At 37.2% G+C, this 24,281-nt stretch overlaps 1 protein-coding gene across 2 annotated transcripts in view; it reads left to right on the forward strand.

The window, feature by feature from the left end:
* The window catches only part of ZWILCH (zwilch kinetochore protein), a 34,071-nt gene that overhangs the window by 7,978 nt on the left and 1,812 nt on the right, over positions 1–24,281 (forward strand). The window contains exons 4-17 of one of the 2 annotated variants that reach the window (XM_045823722.1): positions 2,214–2,332; positions 4,259–4,458; positions 4,997–5,067; positions 5,398–5,553; positions 7,074–7,145; positions 10,937–11,030; positions 11,536–11,585; positions 12,244–12,349; positions 13,316–13,395; positions 14,813–14,969; positions 15,476–15,504; positions 18,074–18,210; positions 19,280–19,375; positions 20,545–20,666. In XM_045823722.1, the coding sequence (XP_045679678.1) occupies positions 2,214–2,332; positions 4,259–4,458; positions 4,997–5,067; positions 5,398–5,553; positions 7,074–7,145; positions 10,937–11,030; positions 11,536–11,585; positions 12,244–12,349; positions 13,316–13,395; positions 14,813–14,969; positions 15,476–15,504; positions 18,074–18,210; positions 19,280–19,375; positions 20,545–20,666 (1,489 nt within the window). The remainder of the gene's footprint in view (positions 1–2,213; positions 2,333–4,258; positions 4,459–4,996; positions 5,068–5,397; positions 5,554–7,073; positions 7,146–10,936; positions 11,031–11,535; positions 11,586–12,243; positions 12,350–13,315; positions 13,396–14,812; positions 14,970–15,475; positions 15,505–18,073; positions 18,211–19,279; positions 19,376–20,544; positions 20,667–24,281) is intronic. The other variant, XM_045823723.1, reaches the window with a different exon arrangement.

Consider the following 24,281-nt stretch of genomic DNA (forward strand, 5'->3'; position numbering starts at 1 on the left):
AATTCTAATTCTTTTAGGAATAAGTATAGTGATGTTCAATAGAAATATAATATGAAACACATATATAATTTAAAACTTTCTGGTAGCTTCATTAAAAAATAGATAAATGATACCATATGGTAATATTTACTTTTAAGAATGTTATGGATGGAATCATACAGTGTGTAATCTTTTGAGTTTGGCTTTCACTCAGTATAATGCCTTTGAGATTCTTCCAAGTTGTATGTCAATGGTTCATTTAATTGTAAAGTGGTGTCTCATGAAATGGATATACCACAGTTTATTTACCTGTTCACCCTTTGAAGGACATTTGGGTTATTTTCAATCTTCAGTGATCCTGAAAAGAGCTACTATGGTAATTTTTGTTCAGATTTTTTGGTGCATTTAACTTTACAGTAAGTACTCGGATGTGGGATTGCTGGGTGTGCAATTAGGTTTAGTAATTTTTTAAAAATTTAATCTATCTGAAATTATAATTTCAACACCTAACTAATGTAAAAATCATTAATGAGATATTTCAAGTTCTTTTTTTCCATGCTATGTCTTGAAAATCTGATATGTATTTTACATGTCTATCTCATTTCAAGTACTCAGTAGCCATGTGGCTAATGGCTATTGTGAACTGAACAGCACAGCACAGCACAAGTAACTATGATTCATGAAGTTCTAATTTAATTTTGTTTAGCTGTAACAAGAAGAAGGAACTTCTTATTTTGCATCACTTTATAATTACAACCTTAAACCTTTTTGCTTTAATTATGGTAACTGATTGGCAGTTGTGGTTTTTGTTGAGTGCTGATAATGCTGTCACATTACAGGGTTGCTTGGGGCAACCATTCCTTTGGTTACATCATTTCCTGGGGTAGATGGGAACCGGCTGTAATAGGGGAAAGTGGATGCTCCTGTAGAAGGACCACCTCTGTCTGCTTTGGGACCCTCTTGCTGTCCAGACAGGCATGGCAGTGAATGAACAAGCTCTTTATTTTGAACACACAGGCAAAGACTTTCTGAGGAGGGAGCTCCTTTGTCTTTTATGTTAATGCATGGGTGTTATCCGTGCTTATCTGTGGTGGACAAATGCTAGGAAAATAATTCAAAGTGAAGATGTGGTTGAATTTAGACTTGTGTTATGAGCACAAGGGGAAATGTATGTACGTAAAGCAAAAGCTGAAAAAAATGATGATGGTTAGATGAAGATAAACTGTCTTGAAAAGGGTAAAGATGAACAGAGGGCATTTGTGGAAAACTGGGCTAGGATACTGGGGAGAATGCCGCTTAGAGTTAGGAGTTACCTGGAATTCAGTGAGGCCTGGCATTTTTGGGTAGGGAACAATTAAAATGGCCTTTGTTTCTGCAAAGATCAGTAGGGCTTAATGCATGAGTGTTAGCTACATAACTGTTGGAAAGTAGGACAGAGGAAAAAAGTGATTTTGGGGGGTACCTTTAGTTCTAGGAACTTTTTGGAAAGCCAGGCCTGGAAGGGAATGAAGTCTAGAATATGGCAAAAGAAATTCAAAGTTGAGGAAGCATCTAGGTTTGATTCCTATTAAATTGATAGAGGACTTAGTGCCAGAAGAGACTACCTATTCAAATGCTGGCTTTGCACTCAGCAGCTCTGTTATTATCCTAGGCAAGTTATTTAGCCACTCATTACCTGTTTTCTCATCTCTGAAACAGCGTTAATAATAGGATCTATCTCAGGGCTTTTATGAAGAATAAAATAAAACAGAGTGGTAGCTGATACCTAGTTATGCTTAGGAAATGTTAACTTACAATTATTATTGGCAAGACTAAGCTAGTTATCTAGTTAAACACATAGATATCAGAATCCTATAACAAAGAGAGTTGATAGCCCTAAGAGGAACAGCTTTAAGGAACCTTTGCATTTTGAAAGTGAAGAATTCAACAAAACCAGGGAGCTTCCTGTGGGTTCCCCTCATATTTGGTCTTCAGGTTATCATTAGGTACAAGTCAGTGCACTTTTTTTCCTAATGGCATCAGATGGTTCCACTCAGAGCAATATCTTCTAATAGGAAATACTTCTGATGGCAAGATGTGTTGGTACCAAACTGGTTTGTAGGTATGGTTTTTGCAATAGCCAAATCGTTTGTGCTTAAAGTTTTAGAAATCAATGCATTATGTTCTAGCATAATGAAGAGTTGACTTTTATGTTCTTTTACCTGGCTAAATACTTTTAAAACATTTTTTTAAAGCCTTTAGAAAAGGAAGAAACAAGTCATGTTGAAGAGCTACAATCTGAAGAAACTGCTATTTCTGATTTCTCTACTGGTGAGAATGTTGGACCACTTGCTTTACCAGTTGGGAGGGCGAGGTAAGTTTTTTTCTTAGTGTCAGGGTAGGAATAGAGGTGGAGGGTAGTACCTTAAATTGAAGTATTCTTATAAACATCAGGGGAAAAGATGTGTCTAATGCAGGTCCTTCCCTCCTTCCTTCCTCCTCCTCCTAGATATGTATATCCAGGTCTACTGGATATCCCATTGACCGTCCCAAACATGACCAAGAAGGCTGCGGTGATCTTTCCTTTCTCCAGTCTCCTATACTGTTTGCTGTCGCTTCTTAAATGTTTTCCTTGTGTCTAATCTGGTTCCCCTCCAATCTTTCTTCCTCCACATTGCCAAGAAAGTTTGATCGAGTTTCTTCCCTACTTGTAAATCCCTCAGCAGTTCTCACTGCCTCATAATAACATCCAGATTCCTTTTAAGTGATGCATAGGAGCCTTCCTTGTCTAGTCTAGTGGTCTTCCACCAGGGGTACCATGCGCAGTGTGGGCATTTGGGAATTTCAGGGGTACTCTTTGGTTACCATAATGATTGAGGGGAGCTATAGGCCTGGGCCATGGATTGTAAACATCCTGCAATGCATGGGGTTCTCTTGCCCAGTGAGGAATATCCTACCCTGTTAGAAACCCTTTTACCTCTCTGCCTTGCCAGCTTCACTTCCTGCCTCCTCCCTGTGTAGCCATATGCAGTTCTCTCTGCCTGGCCTCCCCTAGTTCCAAAACCAAAAAGTCCTTGCTATCAAGGAGTTCTGGAGGATATAGTCATAAAAATAATAACATTTAGACAATAATAACTGTAATAACAATATTCACAAAGTGACCTTTCTTCATGATGGTTTTTGTTTTACTATGTAGAAGCTTTTAACATTTTTATGTAGTTAAATTAATCAAGCATTTTCTTTCATGGCATCTTGATTTTAAATCACACTTGGCCTTTTTTCTTTTCTCTCCCACAACTGAAACATCATTTATTTATATTGTTTTCTCCAGCCAGTGTTTGTTGGGATTTACCCATGTGCTTATCATTTCTTTGCTCTCTATTTCTTCTGGCATTTCAGACCTTCCTTCTGGGATTATTGTATTTCCCTTTTGAAGTTCAGTCCCTTAGAAATTCCTTTCCTGAACATCTGTTGGTAATAAATTCAGTTTTCATCTGTTTAAAAAGAAATTAAACCACATTTTCGCAACTTACTTTTGATATACTTTCAAATTTACAGAACAGTTACAAGAATAATATGGGAACTTCTGTATGTCCTTGACCGAGTTTCACCAGTTATTTACATTTTGCTATATCTGCTTTGTCACTCTTTTTTCCTTTTTCTCTTTCCTCCTCCTCCTCCCCCACTCCCACTGTCTATATAATATATATATCTTACACACACCATTTTTTTAGTATGTTGGAGATATTGTACTTCTTTACCCCTAAATGCTTCACTATGTATTTCTTAATAACAAGTACATTTTCTTATATAGCCACAAAACAATGATCAAAATCTGGTAATGTAACATTGTTACAATACTTTTATTTAATTCACTTTCATTTCCTTAAAGTGTCCCAGTGACTAATAACTTAGAGCATCTTTTCATGTGCTTATTGGCTCCTACTTCCTTTCTGGCTCCTACTTCCTCCCCCCCCCCCCCAGCTTTACTGAGAGAGAGTGACATATCCTACTTGTTTCCTTAGCTTAATCTCATACCATACTTCCGCTTTGACTGCATTGAACTCCCTGCTGACAGCTCCCATCGGTCTGTCACTTTCTGGTGTATGAATCTTGGTCTGCCTCATGTGCCCGTCTCTCACTTCTTCATTGGGTGTAATATTTATATGCATTCTGCCACTTAATTTTTAGACTTTTGTTTCTGGGAGACCCTTCATGATATGATATCTTTGGAAAAGAAAATTCTTGACTGATCGGCAATCTCTACCTATGATTAATACTTTCTACTCTTGTTTTCAAGGCAGTTAATTGGACTTTACACCATGGCTCACAATCCTAATATGACCCATTTGAAGATTAATCGGCCAGTTACTGCCCTTCCTCCCCTTTGGGTAAGGTGTGACAGCTCAGATCCTGAAGGGACCTGTTGGCTAGGAGCTGAGCTTACCACAACCAATAACAGCATTACAGGAATTGTCTTATATGCGGTCAGTTGTAAAGGTGAAAGCTCACTCTTACTATTTTATTGGGTGTGTGTGTGTGTATTTATTTATTTGGTAGTTATTGTTTTGTGGGTTTTATTGGAAGTTGATCTCATGAAGAGGGAAATGCACACCATAGAACTTGTGTTAGCCACCATGAATGAATCTACTCCAATGTGGAACTTGCAGCATGTTGGCAATATTCCAGAAACACCAGAAACAGATCTCCAAAAGTCTGGGCAGGGGTTCATGGCTGTTTGTTTCAGTTTCATTTGATTTGTATATTTTTGGGAATTTTTCATTAGAGGATAAAAAATTGAATGTAGTGACAATATAATTCCAATCTCATAATAGGCATACAGTTATATTTTTGGTGGTAGTATTGACCTTTGTCTCACTTTTATTCTTTTATAAACATTTCTTTCACCTATGATTTAAAATTTAATCTCAGCTATTATTAGTGTTAAGTTGTGGTACCCTCGGAATTTGAATTTTATAGTGCTAAGATGTAATTTTGAATTGTAAATTTCTTTCTTTCTTTCTTTCATATCCCATAGCTGATAAAAGTTATTCTATAAATCTTGAAGAGTTAAAAAATTCACATAAGAAAAGACATCACTTGTCTACTGTAAGTATTTCTCTTCTCATATTACTTTCTTCAAACTGTTATTGACCTACCTTCTAGTCTAAAGGTTTTTTACTCCTAATATGACTACGTATTTTTCTGTAGTTTCAAAATATTTGTATTTATTTTCATATCAGCTAATGACTAAAATTAAAATATATGTCTTCTTGCCTTTTTGCTAATCTTTGTGTTTAAAAATAATTGCCTTATTTTTCCATTTGGGATGAAAGTATGGCATGTTTTCTTCTTTTGGGAAAAGAATCAAAGTACTTTTGAAAATGGTCTTTGGTTTTGTGAAGCATAGTTGCTGGTGTACTGGATGCGCTTTTCCAGGTTACAGCCAGGGGCTTTGCCCAGTATGAGCTCCTGAAGTCCACTGCCTTGGATGATACAGTCCCTGCATCACAAACTACGATCACTTTGGATATTTCCTGGAGTCCTGTGGATGAGATTCTTCAGATCCCTCCACTCTCTTCAACTGCAACTCTGGTAGGAGTGAGCCCTGTTTTTTGTTGAGTTTACTCAACGTAGGTTTACTTTTAACTTGCTTGTTGCTGGTGCTGCATGTTTCCAGCCCTAGCCCTTCTCTGACAGAGAAGCCAGTGGAGGTTTTGCCAGGTGATCTGATGTATCAGTTGCCCACAGCACTGCAATTATGTAACTTAAGAATTTCCCAGTGATTAATGAAGTCCCTTGAGTTGGGACTCAAGTGAATTTATCAAAATGACTTCTCTCTGCTACTCTTTTTATTATTTCTTTCTATTTTTCAATTATAGCAGACATTCAATATTATACTAGTTTCAGGTGTACAGCATAGTGGTAAGACATTTATAAAACCTACGAAGTGATTTTCCTGGTTAAGTGTAGTGTCTACCTGGCACTATACACAGTTATTACAATATTTACTGTGTTCCCTATGCTGTACTTTACATCCCCATCATCCGTGCTAGTCTTAAAAGAGTGCCTATATTGGTAGTACATCAAGAATTATTGTACTATTAAGCCTTTTGACCCTATAACATTTCTAGGAATCTGCCTTAAGAAATTAATCAGAATTACTAACAAAAATATATGTACAAAGCTATTCATAGTCATATAGCTGTGTTTCCAAAATATTAAAAACATAACCTGAATGTTCAGTAGATAATGACTAGTTGATTTCTATCATGAAATACTACACATTCTTGGGGATGGCTGGGGTCGGGGGAAGTGGTGGGGGGAAAAGGGAGATAACTGTACTTGAACAATAAAAAAAGGAAATGTTACACATTCTTTAAAATCATTATTTAAAGTATCTTTAATAATAATAGGAAATGCTTATTAAGCAGAAAAAAGTAGGAAGTACAAAAGTGAACATGTAGTAGAATCGCAACTATGTTTTTAAGAAATGTGCAGAGCAGCCTGGATAGTGTTAATAATGGTTCCACAGGGTGGCGAGGTTATGGGTAATCATATTCTCAATGCTTTTCTTTTCCTTCAGTAGGTATTCACATACAACACAATTTAATTTTTCTTTTTTTTTACTCCCCTTTTTTATAAATGATATCTTAGGGTTGAAACCATTGACCTCCAGGTAGGGCAGTACATTGTTGGTTTACTTAGAGTCTAATGAACATACTTGTCAGGGAGGTTTTAGTTTTGGTGTGTGGTAATGCTAAGTTTATCGTTAAGTCTGGAGCTATGTTTATATTTCTCCTACTTGTCCTTTGGCAGTCCAGTGGGAGGGATCAGGAGAGTGTGTGACGAGAGCAGTTGTTCCATACAGGTGCACTTGTGGTGAAGAAACGGGGTTTGATGGCCTGAATTTAGGTTACTATGTTGGGATGGGCAGATCTGTGGTATCTCAGTGTGAGAGGTTCTCAGTGAAGTTTTGCCCTACATTTTCAGTTTACTCATGCTTTATGAAATATATATTTTTAATATGTGGGTAGTTTGAAATACAAGTAATTATGACCCTCATGCTGAGAACATGAGATTACCAGCAAAAACTGATTTTGGGAACTTTTTAGAATATTAAAGTGGAATCGGGAGACCCCAGAAGTCCTTTGAGTCATCTTCACAGAGAAGTGAAATTCCTCCTTGTGAGTATCCTTCTGGAATTTGTAACTTGCATTAAATCTCATGTTTTCACAAAAATGTTTGCTAATATCATTGTTATTTAGTTTTGTATTCCTCAAAATTTATTCCAAATGTTATGTATGCATTGGATACGCTTGACAGTTTGGGCAGTTTAATTTTTCTATGTGGTAGTTACCCTTACATTTAAAGGGAACATTAGTTAGATCATTAATAGCTACAATTCTTTGGCATTTTTTACTGCAGTGTTTGCTTTTATTTATATGATGGATTCCCCTCCTTACAGGTAGGTTAGCTGCCAATTTATTTCAAATGCATATATAATCTGCTTGTTGATAACTTGAGGTTTTTAAAAATATATACATGTATATTTTAATCCTTACCTAAGATATGTTCATTGATTTTTAGAGAGAGAGAACCAGCCTTTGGTTCACAGACTGGCACTCAATCCACTGAGCCACACTAGCCAGGGCTATTCAATGTTTTTTAGTATACTTACAGAGTTATATAACAATGACCATCTTTAATTTTAGACCATTTTCACCACCCCCAAAAGAAATCCCATAGCCATTAGCAGTGACCACCCACGCCCACCAACTGCTGGCAACCACTAATGTACTTTCTGTAGTGCTCTGTTCCTTTTTATTGCTGAATAGCTTCCATTGTATAGCTATATCACACTTTGTTTATCCATTTATCAGATGAACATTTCAGTTGTTTCTATTTTATGGCTATTCTGAGTAATGCTGCCATGAACAGTCGTATACATGTTTTTGTGTGACATCTTTTCATATCTCTTGGGTGGATTTGCTGTGTCATATGGTAACTTTTGGAGGAACTGCCAGACTGTAACTGTTTTCCAAAGTGGCTGCACCACTTTACATTCCTACTAGCAGAGTATGAGGGCCCAATTTCTCCATATTCTTGCCAACACTTGATATGATCTGCTTTTGTTTTGTTTTTGTTTTTGTTTATAATCATCTTAGTGGGGATGAAGTGGTATCTTGTTACGTGGCAGTGCCCTGTTGGCTAATGACTTTCAGTATCTTTTCATGTCCCTATTGGTAGTTACCTTTTTCTTTAGCTTAATTTAATGTTCTACTTCCACTCCCACTGAACGCCCCAACCCTCACCGTATTGAGCCCCATGCTTGTAGTAGCTCCAATCCTGTCATACTTGGTCACTTTCTGGTGTTTGTGTGTCTTCATCCACTGGGTGTGCCCTTCACGCCTCTTTCTGGGCGAGCTCTCTGTGATGTCTTTTGCTTAGGATGGTTGCACTGATCCCCTAGAATGGCTTGTGGTGCCTTGTGCTGCTATAGAACTCTAACAACTCTTGTCAGAGTATTTATTAATCACAGTAATTTGTCTACTTATCTTTCTTCCTTACTAGACTTCAGTGCCAAGTACCCTGTTGTGCTTCAGCATCTAGTGTAGTACCAAGCATTTTAAATAGCTTGGTACTATTATTTATTATTATTATTATTCCTTCCTATTATGATTTCCCTGTTTGTGCAAAACTTGGTACTTTTTCTACCCTTCTCACTTTTCTTCTTGAAAGCTCCTCTTCCAGGATTGTTCCTGTGGGCCGCCATCATATGTCTACCCTCCTGTCTCTGCCCTTCTCTCCACCTGGGGAAATGTACAGATCACTTGTACATTCAGTGATTTGACTAATGCCTTTATGAGGGAACTCCACATCCCTTCTTTAAGCCGATACTAGTTCCCATCTTTTCTACTCCCATCAAATTATTTGCAACTTGAGTAGAGGGTTATTGCCTCAAATTCAGTATGTCCAAAATGAAACATGAAATCTTCTCCAAACTAGATCTCCAGACTAGGAACCCCTGTGTGGTTCCACCATTCCTTCAGTTTCACTTATATATTGATCCTTGAACAACTTGGGGGTCAGGGGCGCATACCCTTCCACCCCCAGCATGTTTGGCAATTCATAACTTTTTACTCCCCTGAAACTTAACTACTAATAGTCTTCTGTTGACTGGAAGCCTTACCAATAAGATAAACTGTTGATTAACACATTTTATATGTTACATGTATTATACTATATTCTCACAATAAAGTAAGCTAGGAAAAAGGAAATTTTTAGAAAATTATAAGGAAAAGAATATACATTTGCTGTATTTACAGGGGGGAAATCTGCGTATAAGTGAACCCGTGCAGTTCAAACCCCTGTTGTTCTTGGGTCAACTGTATTTTACTTTAGTAAGAACTGTCCATGCCAACCTCCACTTATTACCACAGCTGGAAGCTGCCACTCTGCTGTGTGCCAAACATGGGGTGCTAGATGGCTTAGTTATTTTGCCTGAGGCATTAGCACTGGTGAGTGAAAGACCTGGTTCAAAACGCATTCAAATACATGTTTGTCTATCTGACTCAAAAGTCCGTGCTGTTATAATCTCTCTTGTATATTCACAGAATCTTAGATATATATAGGGACATAGTCTCTCCAAGTTCAGCCTTCTGTATTTTTATGAAAGGGTAGGATTTTTTCTTTTCTTTTATTCCACATACATTCCCTCCCTCTCTCCCTCTCCCTCCCCCTCCCCCTCTTTTCCTGGAATATACTGTTCTTTTCTTCCTTTAAAGCTTCACTCACTGTGCCCATCTTAGTTAAAGCTTGTATCACCTCCTCCTAAACCACTCTAATGATTATATTGTTTCTCTGCAGGGACACTATTGATGTTTTGGGCAGGACCATGCTTTGTAGTTTGGGACCTTTGTACATGTTGCAAAATGTGTAGTGTCTTTGGCCTCTATCACATTAAATGCTCAAGATGCTCCTGTACCCCCAGATATTGTGACACCAAAAATAATTTGCATATTTTTCCAAATTCCACTTGAGGGTAGAGGATGAGATCAATTCTGTTGAGAAGAATTTACCTTCTCTTTTCCTTTGACTCCATCCTGGGTATTTCTGGTAGAAGAATTCTTAACTACTTGATTGTGTCATTCACTTGCCAAAAAATTGAGTGGCTTTTGTCTTCCATGTGAAATAAAAAATATTTTTAAGTTTTAAGGTCACTATTCCTGTGTAGCCCCTTTTCTTTGTAATCTTTTAGTGTTCCCTAGGTGTTGTCTCCACCTTGGTTGGAGTCATCCCACCCTCTCCGCCTCGTTCCACGCTCCTTCCCTGCCCTGTAGCCGATGGTTTGGTTCTCGTGTTTGGAATTGAGCTGAGGTTTCACATTGTTCTCCTGGCTATTTCAGCATATCTTGACTTCCTTTCCTTAGTATTTCAGTTTAAATATTGAATGTATGGACATACACACTTATATTATTTTCATGTAAATTACTTCCAGTTCACTTTACATTTGTTGTTCCCAGTGATTTCATCTGTATTATCAGTCCTTCTTAACCAAAATTACAAGCATCTTCAGGGCAGGCTCATCAGTCTTGCATCCTGTGGCATCTGCGCACATGGCGCCGTGGTTTAGAACACCATGTTTAGATGTGTGTCCTGGCACTGTCGGTTACCAATTGTTTGTCCAGAGGCGAGTTACCTTCGCCTCTCTCAGCTACAGTAAAGGGAAGGTGGATAGCAATGTCTGCCTCATAGGGTTGTTGCGAGGATTAAATAATATACTACAGGGTCGGCTTTATTTAGCTCAAGCAGTTACTTCGTCATGGCAGACACCCAGTATCATACTACATATGAAACACTTAGAACAGTTCCTGGCACGTGATTAAACACTCAAGAAATACTAGTATTAAATAGATCCTTACTGATTAAATTGCTTTCCACTAACAAGCTTTTGGGTTTTTTAAATCTCCCATAGGTTTTGGCTGATGGTTTGAGGACTGGTATAACTGAATGGCCTGCGCCTCTAGAAGCAAAATCCGCCGTTGAACTTGTGCAGGAATTTCTGAATGGTGTTTGTTTTCCTAATTCATGCTTCTACATTGTTTATTTTTCTTAATTGGGAATATATACTTGCTATATTTAAATATAAGTTGTCTTTTTAGGCTTAATATTCTTTTTGGTTGTGATATATAAACTATGAAGTCTGTCATGGTCAGAAGGATGGCTTTTATTCTGAATTGCTGATAATAACAGCCTAAGTAATTTTAACAGTAAGTTATATACCACAGCCATATGTAAGATTGTAGGAGAAGAGGAAGGGAACAGTGACCTTTGAGCACCTACCACGTACACAGTGCTGTGTGTCAGGGGCTTTCCCTCTACCTGAGTTCATCCTTACACCCCTACCTAGTGGGCACCTATTATGACTTCCACTGGGGAGTTACGTAATGTGCTAAAATCCCCAGTTATACTTTTACTGTCCTCATTTACCATTTGAAAAAAAGATTAGAATGGAAATAATTTTGAAAGCAGGAAAATAATACCCAGAATTAATAAGCTTTTGCCCCTTTCTAGACTTAAATAAGCTGGATGGATTTGGTGATTCGACAAAGAAAGACACAGAGGTAAATGACTGTTAGCATTTAGAAATGTACACTGAAATAGCTTTTAAAATGTGGTTGTACAGGTAGTTATCTTTCATGCTGTACCATCCATGTCAAGTGGACCTGGTACAGCAGAAGCAGTGTTTTGGTCTATAATGGCAGCACTGGTGATTGTTTTTCTTAAGGGCTGACAAATACTTTTGAACAGAACTAATACATTTGTATTATTTCTCAACTGCAGAGAAGTAGAAATGAACATGTTAAAAAATTATAACATGGTATTACTTTAGTATATTAATATAAGACAGCACATTAATGTGCTAGATAGAGATGGTATTACTAAATTAAGCTAATTATGTTGTCATTTGATGCATGGAAAAATGGAAACAACAGTAATTTAATTAAATATTTTAACAGGAAGGGAAGCTGGTGTTTGTTTTTAGGCATTACAAACAATTTTAGCAGCCCAGTTCTTCATTGTCTATTGATTTGTAGCTCCCCGTAGTGCTACAAAGTAGTAGCTCCCTGTAGTGCATGAAGCTGTAGAAAATTCATTCACATCTTTCTTTGTGTGTGTTCATGGGTCCACATTTTCTCAGAGCAGCATTTGAAAGCTTACTGGCCTTAAACTATTTCACTAAAAAAAAATTAAACTGAGTGTTCCCTGACACTTTTTCAGACGGTGAAGCACGACAGTGCTGCGTTGGATCGTTCCATTGAGTGTCTTTTCACAGTGCGGTGTGATCTCGATTTTGCTGAGCAGCTGTGGTGCAAAATGAGTAGTAGTAGGTGTCTGTCATGACTGCAAAATAAAAATTTTTCCTTTTACTTCTTAGGTTTACCTTTTTTTTTCAGACTATAAGAGAATGTTTATTTACAAAGTCACAGAGGTAAAAGTGGACCAGCTATGGAAGAAATGGGCTCAGAGAACAATATACAGAGGCAAAAGTAGGGCCCTTGGAGCTTAGGAGAGAGCAAGGTGAAGACAACCGTATGAGGGGGCTGGGGGAGAAGAGGAGGAGGGAAAAGGCAGCATGGGCATGCTCCCTGGAGGGAGAGTGCACCAAGGTTTACTTTTTTTTTAAGACTTTATTTATTTTTAGAGAGAGGGGAAGAGAGAGAGAGAGAGAGGGAAAGAAACATCAGTGTGTGGTTGCCTCCTGCACACCCCTTACTGGGGATCTGGCCTGCAACCCAAGCATGTGTCCTGCCTGGGAATGGAACTGGCAACCCTTTGCTTCACAGTCAGGAGCTCAATCCACTAAGCCACATTGGCCAGGGCCCGGCTTTACTTTTAATTAAGTCTTTTGGAAATAATACAGTGTGTACTACTAGTTTTGTGTGCAAGTCTAGTTCCTGTTTCACAAACTTATGATGCACTGCCACATTCTACTGAAGAATTGTGCTAATCATATAAGAAAGTTGGTAGAATCTATTTTTTTCTTCCTCAAGTATAAGACATAGGGGGTTTTTAAGCTGTGTTTATATGAACCAAATCATACACCTTAGTGCAATTATAAATTATTAGAGAAAGGAAAAGGTATTTCTGAATATTTTACTAAGCGTGTTATTTTGTGGCAATAAGTTTAATTTCTTTCTTTAGAAATGCATTGTCTTTTTGCCATTTTCTTTCCCTTCCCCATCCATACCGTACAGATACTTATCTTTTTCATTTGTGTGGCCTTAAGATTAATGACATATTTGATCTGCAGAAATACCTTGAAAATAATGTTACTGACTTGTTTTTCAAGGTGTGATTTCATATCAAGACCTGGTGAAGTGTTTCACGTTGATCTACCAGAGTCTACAGCGTGGTGATGTACAGCCATGGGTGGGTTTAGTAGTTTGCGTTCAGTGTTGTCACAGCAGAATGGCACCATTGTGTAAGGGCACAGACTCGGGGGCACACTGCCTGACACTGAATTCCAGGGCTGTGACTGACTTACTAGCTGCACAATCTTGGGCAGATGCCTTTATTGCTTTGGGAGCTAGTTTCCTCATCTGTGAAGAAGTAATAGGAATAATACCTACTTCAGAGTGTTGTTTTAGGATTAAACAATTTAATTTATGTAAAGCTTTTAGCACCCAGCTAATAGTAAGTGTTCAGTATTTGTAAGCTACTAATATTATCGTTGTTACTATTGCTGTGAATGATAATTCTCATATACTGCTGATGAAGGAACAATTTGGAACCCTCTAGAAAGCAGTTTTCATAACGATCCTGAAAAGGTGTCATTCCATTTGAATGAATAATTATTTTGTTAGGATCCATCCTAGGCTTATGCACAGAAATGTGTATTGAGATTTTATGTATCAGAATAATCATTAGAGCTTCAGTCAGAGCAGCAAAAAAATTGTGAATAACCTAAATTTCCACTGTTAGTGAAATGACTAAGTAAATAATAATATAACCATATAATGGCACATGTAATAGTTGCTAAAAATGGTGCTGGCAGTCCTGGCCCGGTGGGTCAGTTGGTTAATGTCATCCCAATATGTCAAAGTTATGGATTTGCTCCCCGGTCAGGCATGTATAAGAATCAACCAATGAATGTAGAAATAAGTGGAACAACAACTCAATGTTTCTTTCTGTCTGTCTGTCTCTCTCTCCCTCCCTCTCCCTTCCTCTCTGTCTCTAAAATCAATAAAAATAATAAAATGCTGAAGATTGTAATGAAAATTAGAGATCATAGAAAGACAATATCAAGATAATATTAAATATTTTAGGTATGTTTAAAATTAATTGTTTAACATTTGGAACATATGTTAGATCTGTAAGTTCACAGATCTTTTTAATTTGCGAATGATCAAGTTAGTGAGTTGGATAGTGTAGCCAATAAGAAGCTCCCTATGACACACACACCGACCATTGAGGGAGAATTTTCTGCCGCGGCAGATTTTCGGTGTAGTTGAAGATGTTTGACTGGGCAAAGATGCTCGGCAGCACTTAGCCAGGAAAAGAGAATTCCTAGTTGTAGAGCTTCAGTGGACCAACTCTGTCTTCTTTTTGGTGGAATGGCATCTGGGGGTGATAAGTTTAAACCCTTCTTAATTGCTTCGGACTTGAGCAAATGAAGTAGGAATGACACTAGAGAAACTATGTAACTCGGGGGATTTTATTCAAACAGTTATATTATCAGGAGACTAAAGATGCAAGCTAATAATTTTTAGCTTGTAGCTAATGCAGTTTGCTCCTCTTTTGCTTATTGGATTTATTTATGACTTTGTAACATTTTCATGATTTCCAGCTCCATAGTGGAAGTAATAGTTTACTCAGTAAGCTCATTCATCAGTCTTACCATGGAACCATGGACACAGTTTCTCTCAGTGGGACTCTTCCAGTTCAGATGCTTTTGGAAATTGGCTTGGATAAACTAAAGAAAGATTATATCAGTTTTTTCATAGGTAAGTCCCTTTCCCAGCTCAAAAAATTAAAAAATACATCACAGTTGTCAGCCCATAGATATTTTCAGATTTTATCTTTCTACTTGTTCCTAGTCATTTGGACTGCTGGCTTAGCCCTTGGTTGACTGTGAAACAAACACTTTTGTCCTCTGGGCCTTTAGTTTCTCCCTCAATAAAGGGATTAAAGTTTCTTATAGTATTTGTTTTTAGTTCTAACGTTTTGAGATTCTGTGAGGATAATGTAGTAAATAAAAACCCTTTAATGAAGTGCTGTTTTAATACCCAGCACTTAGTCGTTTTTGTTAGAGCAAGCTGCCATCATTTTTAGAATAAAGACTAGTATGTCTTTACGGTGTAATGTGCCAGAAAATTTGACCACTTCTGATCAACTATTTAGCTTGAGCATCTCTCTTATATATGAACTATGAAAAATTTTTACTTAGATTCTTTAACTTGTAATAGATAATACCTAAAGCTTATTTTCATGTTTTTCTTTTTCATAATAGGTCAGGAACTTGCATCTTTGAATCATTTGGTAAGTTAATTTTTTTAATCAAAACCTGATTTTTCTTTTATCTAGTCTGTGCCCCTGTGTCCTAAGTCCTAAGAAACAGATAAATGAGACAACGTCTGTATTTACTGCCGTCTAGTAACTAGACAGACAAAAAAACCCATTTTAGTGTCATTTATCATTCTCTATAAGTTTGTGATAACTGACATACAGCTGTTTCCTGCTCAAACCAATGTATTCCCACAACTCATTTGTCTAAAATGATTAGGGAATGCCTTTCTTTGATAGGCCCTATGAAGGAATTTGTGTTTTATATTCTCTCGACCCATTCATATTACACACAAATTCCAAAGAACTTATGATGTTCTTTAATATATTGATTCAAATGAGACTTCTGTGATAAAAGGAGACTTGACTTGGGGTGGTGAACATGCAGTACAATATACAGATGGTGTATTATAGAATTGTACTCCTGAAACCTATATAATTTTATTAACCAATATCACCCCAATAAATTCAATAAACAAAAGACAGACTTCTGGGTTTCAGGGTCATGGCTACAAGCTTTTGTATTTTTCTAGTGTCTTTATTTAGAAAGTTTAAGAGATTGAACAGCATCTGTCCTGACCCTTGGCATTCGATGGAAGATGCTTCTAGAAAATGGATCATAGCAGCAGCTTGTTTGTCATTTGCCTCATAAAATACAAGATCCAGAAGCTCTAACTGTGTCTGTTGTGCAAAGTAAGACTCAACTGAATTCTTTTGAGGTTTAATTTTTGCTCTTCAAATTTTAAACATTTATCTATCTGTTTAGTGGAAACATGCTCTACCAACAACTACATATACACAAATATGTATTATGTATATAGTATATATACCGAGTGCAGCACAAAAAACGCCCCTCTTTTATTACATACAAATCTTCTGTTACAAAATCATAAGTATTAATTCTATAACACTATCATTCGAGCATATCACATGACATTTTAGGTGAAATGTTCAAATTGCTGTCCATCTCGTGTGAGACATTCACGTATTCTACCAACCACACTCAACCAAGCCTTCCTTCTGCCGGACCTTGTATATATAACATATATACATATATGTTAATGGAGGTCCCAGAGGGGAATGGTTTGATACATACTCTTAAACTTAGAAAAGTAATAAGATTTTTGGAAGTTAGAATACTTTAGAGGGCAAATACACCCTTACTGTCATCATCCAAATATGAATACTCTTATGTTTATGAATTTTCCTGTAGTCATTTTATATGCCTGTTTTTTAAAAAATATGGTTTGACTCCATATTTTTATGTATTAGAATACACAATAGTCCTTAAACTTGAGAATCTCCTAGAAGGCTTGTTAAAATGCTAATTCCTAAGCCCCAGTGACTTGGTAGGTCTAGGGCTCAATAATACGTCTTTATAAACAAGCCATCTCCTACTCTAGATAACTGATGTTTTCCCTTGCTGTAGTAGTTTTCTACTACTACATAACAAATTACTTCAAATTTTAGTTGAGTCCTCTGCTTGGGGTTTCACAAGGCTGAAATCAAGAGGTCAGCCTGCTGCATTTTCCTCTGGAGGCTTAACTAGGGAAAGATCCACTTCCAAGTTCCCTTGTTTGTTGTTGATGGAATTCTTTTCCTCGTGGCCTGATGACAGAGGTCGCCATTTTCTTGCTAGCTGGCAGTACTGGGTCAGTCTTAGGTCCTAGATGTTGCTTGTTGGTCGTTGCCATGTGGCACTCTCCACAACATTACAGGCAGTTTGTTTTCTCAGACCCAGTAGGAAAGCATCTCTAATGCTTCACCTTTTAAAGAGCTCACCTGATTAGGTCATAGTAATACTTATAATCTGTCTTTTGATTGATTCACAGTTTGTCAGTTAGTAAGCTGTTCACAGGAGTGACATCTCATCATATTCGGAGGTTTTGGCCTCACTCAAGGTGGAAGGATTATACAAGATGGGCATTCCAGGGAGCGGGAATCTTGGGGACCATTGTTGAATTACACCTACCATATTTACCTAAGGCCTGTTTCCTTAGGATGGGTTCTCAGAAATAGGGTTAGAAGGTCTGAGCATTTTATGATGTCTGGCAGACATTGCCAAACTTCTTTTCTAAAGGGTTGTACTAATTTACCAATAATATGTGTGAGTGGAATCTTATCAATACACTTGCTTAATTTCTTAGTACTTCAGGTTTACTACCTATTTTTAGAGGTGGATACTTCCATCAACCTAGCAAGAGTATTGAAGTTAAGAATTATCTTGTGGATTTGCCATATATTCTTTGGAGATGTTGGTGGGTAGCATAGTCACCCACTTGGGTCTCCTTTGTGAAGCAGTTCTGTGATTTGCCTTCACCAGAGATTATGTAGAATGGTTTGCTTAGAATATTCTCAGTGAAGACTTTACTTACAGATTAGAGAAATAGTATTAAAAGGTGGAAAATTCTATCTAGCTGCCTCCTATCTATTTTCCCTCTATGAATGAAGCATCCAAACTTAGGTTTAGCAGGCATAGCCATATTCTTTCTAGAGATTCTTCTTAATTAACTCCCTATCTTGCTTGTACTTTTTTTCTCTCTAGGAATATTTCATTTCTCCATCAGTAGATATACAAGAACAAGTTTATTGCGTTCAAAAACTCCACCATATTCTAGAAATAATAGTCAGTTGTCAGCTTTTCATTAAACCTCAACATGAGCTCCTCTTTTCTTTAACACAGTAAGTATTTCTCTGTTGTTTTTATTTATGTAACAGTATTCTCTTCTGGAATAGATGCAGCCAAAATAGGTGCCTATTTTAGTACCAGTTAGAATAGAATCTGTGCACCCTGTCTTCAGAGTAGCAAAATGGTTCTAAGTCACTGTCATAGGAAGGAAAGGCCTTGAATTCAAAAGGAATCAGTTTAACACTTGGCTGATTTCCAGAGGAGTTTCTTTCCACTGCATTTTGTTCTCTCATGTATAAAAGTAATCTAATAACTTTGTTTGTTGTCAGGATTAAATGATGTAATGTATATAAAGTTCCTGTCACTTAATATATGCTTAATAAATGGTAGTTCCTTTTCTTTACTAGGCCAAACTAATTGTCAGTTTTTTGTATGGTAACTGAATGGAATTAATATGACCAGACCTCTGTTAACAGTATCACCGTAATTTTAGAGATTTCTGCCAATGAGTTTGACTAAAATTAGTTTGGAATAACTCTCATCTGAGCATCACTGGTATCTTATGTGTGTTGGAAGTCTCAAACTGGAAATAAGTGAACCATGCAGTGGCAGGACTGGGTTTCTTTTCTCTGTGAAAGGAATTATATCTCTGCCTGTTCCAAAATTAGAATTTGCCTCAGTTGTAAATGGAAAACTACCAAGAACTTATTTTTTTTTCCATTAAAGATAAGTAGTATAAATAACTTCAACTCCCCAGACTCTGAAAACCATGGAGATTACATCTTTCTATTTTGCCTCTTGGCTTTTTTCCTTTCTGATATCTCTCCTCATGTAAGCCCCTATTTGGGCTCAATTAAAATATATTTTATATGTCTATTACTGATTTTTAAAAAGCAGATGATACTTTCTTCAACAAAAAAGAAATGACCAATGTTTTGTTGGGAGCAGGAGTATTGTGTGTTTGTTTTTTACTTTTGTGTCCCCGAGATTATTCTGTTGTTGATGTTGTGGTTAGTGGTATCCAGTCAAGTGTTTCCTGTATGAGTTTTACACCACCTGAAAGCCTTTATCTCCAGTGGCATCCCTTTCTTAAAGAGGTTCATTTTTTTTTAACTTTTATAGGTCCTGCATAAAATATTATAAACAAAACCCTCTTGATGAACAACACATTTTTCAGCTGCCAGTCAGACCAACTGCTGTAAAAAACTTATATCAAAGGTATGCAATTTAATAAATTGAACTTTAAGTCCAGTCCTGATTCTAGGCAGTTTTGGTATCTGTTCCATGGGGACCTCGTAACACAGAGCTGCCTCTCCTCGGAAACCTGGGTCATCTCACCCCCTCTCTGGCCGTGGTCTGACAGAGCTCTCGCTCAGTCTTCTCCCAGAACTTTTGTTTACTCTTTGGACCATTGAGCCTTTAGCCTTTCATTTTTTTCTCAATTTGTAATTCCCTTGCTGAACAGGGTGGATTGTATTAGCCATAAAGGAAATGACAGATTAGAGAAACAGTGATCAGGGTAATGACAACAAAGTCAAAGATACGGCAGTAAGAGTGCGAGAAGAGTTTGGGGTGGGGAAGATCTGTGAGGCTAAGATGACAGATTGGCCATCAACATGGACATATAGTTTGCTGCAAGTGATGGTCTCCCCTCAGTATCTCATACACTTGAACTTTCTCTCATACTAAGTCACTCTATCTGTACACTCCCTTTATTTAGTTCTCTCTTATTGAAATCCCAGCATGACCATGAACCTGCTCTGGCAAAGGTCATCAGTTGCCTTCTAAGCACCATATCCAGTGGATACTTCTCAGTAAAACAGTGTTTTTTAGCTCCAGGTGCAATTAGAGGGCCCACCAATTAGTCCTTCATGCTTATAAGCACTTATGAGGTGATTTGGCGTTTAACACAATTGCTTTCTTGAACCTATCCCCTTTCTTTGTTTCTGTGACATAGAGTTCTGTCTTAATTTTAATTCTACCTCCCTGGTCCACCTTCATGACTGAGACTAGCTATCAAGTTCTTCCTCTGCCTGCCTTTTATATAAGGGTTTTCACCATGACACTACTCTCTGCCCTCTTCCTACTTTCTATCTTCCCTGGTGATTACATTCATACTCAAGGCTTCAGTTCCTCCGGCCCAATGATAATTCATAACCCATTCCTCCAGCTTCTGCTGAGCTTCAGTCCCGTGTTTCTGTTAGATGTGAACCCCCAACTTCAGTGTCCTGTAGGTAGGCAGTTCAAACTCTAAAATCTAAGTTTAGAATTGTGACCTGTTAATCTCTTCTTCCTTAGTACTTATCACATAAGGACGTCACTAAGTGATTTTAGGAGGAAAAAAGAAGGAAATAACTAGTTTTTTTTTCCTTTGATGTTTTCCTTAGTGAGAAGCCACAGAAATGGAGAGTGGAAATAAATAGTGGTCAAAAAAAGGTGAAAACAGTGTGGCAACTGAGTGACAGTCTACCTGTGGACCATCTGAATTGCCCCAAGCCTGGTAAATATGGTTTGTAACCTATTTATATAAATTGAAAATGAAAATAGAATTTTATTGGTAGAAATTATTATTATAGCTCTCGTGCCCAATTTTAAATACTTTTTCTAAACCCTATGTGTTAAACATATTTATTCTGAAAAAAATCATGAAAGAGTGCTTTTTCTCATTATCCTGAAGAGAGGAACTTTTATTAAAAGAGATCAGGCAGTACGGACATGGGACTAAAAATAGGTTAAAAGATTGAATGCCATACTTCACACTTTTGTGCACTGTTTAAAATAGTTATATTTCTGCCCAAATGTCTTCTCAGTGTCTGGAATAAAGGTTGGGATTTCTGGTATTCTATCAAAGATAATTTGATCAAAGAATGTCTTTTAGCCCCTGGTGTAATTTTCTGGCCTACCAAGTCTTCCCCCTTCCCTGAGCACCTATAAAACTTGTTTTCCTCGCTCATGTGGATTGTATGGTGCAGTCGTCTTTTCTTTACATATGTCTTAAATGGCTGCATTCAAATATTGCACGGGTTATCCAAAATTAAATCTGGTGGTTGTAAGACAAAATCCAAGAAGATTTCAAAACCTGTAGTTAACTATTTCTGGGAATACAAGTAATCCTATTCAAGTGATTGATACCTTTCAAAATTATTTCCAGAAAATGTTTATCCTTCTCCCAAAATTATATATATATTTTTTTATTTGTTTATTTTTAGAGGGGAAGGGAGGGAGGTAGACAGAGAGAGAGAGAAACATCAATGTGTGGTTGCTGGGGTTTATGGCCTGCAACCCAGGCATGTACCCTGGCTGGGAATCGAACCTGGGACACTTTGGTTCCCAGTCCACGCTCAATCCACTGAGCTACACCAGCCAGGGCCCCAAAATTATATTTTAATTCAGTCATAATGGAAACTTCTCTATCCATATGGCTAAACTGTGTAAGTCCTAAAGAAACTGAAACAATTTTCTTTTTTTTTTTTAAAGATGTTATTTATTTTTCGAGAGAGGGGAGGGAGGGAGAAAGAGGGAGAGAAACATCAATGTGTGAGAGATACATCTATTGGTTGCCTCTTCTGTGCCCCCAACTGGGGACCTGGCCTACAACCCAGGCATGGGCCCTGACTGGGAATCGAACCAGTGACCTTTTGGTTTGTAGGCCGGCACTCAATCCACTGAGCCACACCAGCCAGGGCAAGAATTTTCTTAAAAATAAACAAATTTTTGCATGGCAAAAAATACCAGAAGCAAAACAACAGACAAATGATTAACTAGGAAAAGAAATTTGGAGCTCAAGTTCAGAAAAGGGGCTATATTCCCTGGTAAAGAAATTTCAAATCAGTAAGAAAAATATTAATAATTCAATAGAAAAATGATCAAGTAATATGAACAGTTTACCAGAAAGGAAATTCAAGTGTCATTTTAAAATAAAAGGTGCTCAACTCTACATATAATCAGAAAAATGTGAATTTATGTTGTGTATCATGTTGCATACCATCTTTCACCTGTCAGTTTCACAGAGATCAAAAAGTTTGTGCCAACAGTGCTGGTGGGGACATGGGGGAACAGGCAGTCAATGTCACTCATTGCTGTTTGGAGTGTCAAGTTGTGTACAGCTTCATTGGAGGGCGATACCCACCAGAATCTTACAAGAATACGAATTTGGCCCAGCAGTTTCTTTAATAGGAATTTATTTTGCACATATAACCACATGTGCCAAAAGACCTATAAACAAGACTCTTAAATGCAGTATTGTTTACAGCAGCAAAATACCAGAGAAAACATGGAAACTGGGACATAGAAAAAGGTCTGGGAGGATACAGACAAATTCCTGAGGTGTGGAATGGTAAGGGCAGGGGAGGTTCTCGGCTTTGGCTGAACTTTAGAATCATGTGAGGAGTTTTTAAAGTTCTTATACCCAGACGAAGTAAATCCTAATCTCTGGAAGTAGAGCCTGGAAATCAGGAATATTTAAAGTTTGCCCGGTGATTCCATTGCGCAACTTAAGCTTAAGAACCACCAATTTAAACATTTTATTTCATCTGCATGTTATTTCAGGTGTTTTTTAAAAGATATGTATTATTTTTTTATTAAAAAGAAAGTTTTAAGAATGTGAACATATGCAATATGCTTTTGAAAATGCTGTTTTAAAATGTTATTACATAAAGATTAAACCTCTTATGAAGAAATTCATGCAAGACTAAATACCCTCTTCCAATGATGCTGAATAAATGAAGTATATTAAACATATCTTTCAGAGTCTTTTTGATGCGGTTTGCTTCAAAAAAGAGTGAAAGTGATTTTCAATATTAACAGTTAAAACAATTTGCTAGTGCATTGGTTCAGTGACTCCTTTTATGAAAATAAAATTTTTAATGAAATTGTATATTTGTGTACTTGAGAAACACACTCAGCCCTGGCCGGGTAGCTCAGTTGGTTAGAGCGTCCCCCATACACCAAGGTTGTGGGTATGATCCCTGGTCAGGGCACGTGCAAGAATCAGTCAGTGAATGCATGGATAAGTGGGACAACAAATCGATGTCTCTGTCTCCCTCCTTCTATCCCTCTTTTCCTCCTCTCTATCTCTGAAATTAATAAAATAATTTTTTTTTTAAAAATACACAATATAACTCCATTTTGGCTTGGGTATTATAACCTCTTCTATCCATCATATATTCTTGATGTGTTTGTCTAGAAACTTATTTACTACCTTCTGCCCACAACAAGACCCACTGTTGAAGGAGGACCTCGTTTATATTCAAAACAAGATTGAATATAAATTTTAAAGCCCAATAATTAAAGATCATATGCATTTAAGGAGTTAGGCTTCCTATTTCATTGGACTGAATACTTTGGTCAAATACTAGTTTTTCAAGACATTTAGTAGTGTAATACTCTTGAGTGAAACAATTGATATCAAAAGCAGGACAACTTAAGAGAGAAAAGTGTACCTTTATCTGCTATGGGAAGAGAGAATAGTGACTTGGAGTCAGTGGGGGAGTAAAAAGTGCCCAATAGAGTGCTGCTCACCCAGCGGGTGTTCAAATAATTGTTGATAATGGGGAGAATATGGGAACCAAAATGTTGACTTACAAGGAAGTAGACTTAATCTCATCTAAATGTTAATTGTACAGTTTATTTTGAAATAACAGACTTCAGGGAAAAAAAATGGATATGTCTAGCCCTGAGACTACATACATATCCTAGGTAGATTGTTAACAAATAATGTTAAGATTGGAAAAAAGTTGTTTAACTGTAGTGGATGAGGCACAAAAAAAATAAGCAAATTAAAAATATAATATTTTTTAAAGATTTTATTTTATTTTTAGAGGGGAAGGGAAGGAGAAAGAGAGGGAGAGAAACATCAATGTGTGGTTGCCTCTCATATGCCCCCAACCAGGGACCTGGCCCACAGCTCAGGCATGTGCCCCGACCAGGAATGGAACTGGCGACCTTTAGGTTCACAAGCTGATGCTCAATCCATCAAGCTACACCAGCCAGGGCAAAAATACATAATTTTTTTAAAATCTGCTTTCTCTTTTAATTTGTTTATCATGTTTTCCGTGCACCAAGAGGGTTGACTAAAGGAATTGCCCTTGCTGATTTTTGTCTTAATAATTTCTCTTAAAGTAAA

Source organism: Phyllostomus hastatus, unplaced genomic scaffold (assembly GCF_019186645.2).
Source record: "Phyllostomus hastatus isolate PE091 unplaced genomic scaffold, TTU_PhHast_1.1 phas_scaffold_501, whole genome shotgun sequence".
Taxonomy (NCBI): domain Eukaryota; kingdom Metazoa; phylum Chordata; class Mammalia; order Chiroptera; family Phyllostomidae; genus Phyllostomus; species Phyllostomus hastatus.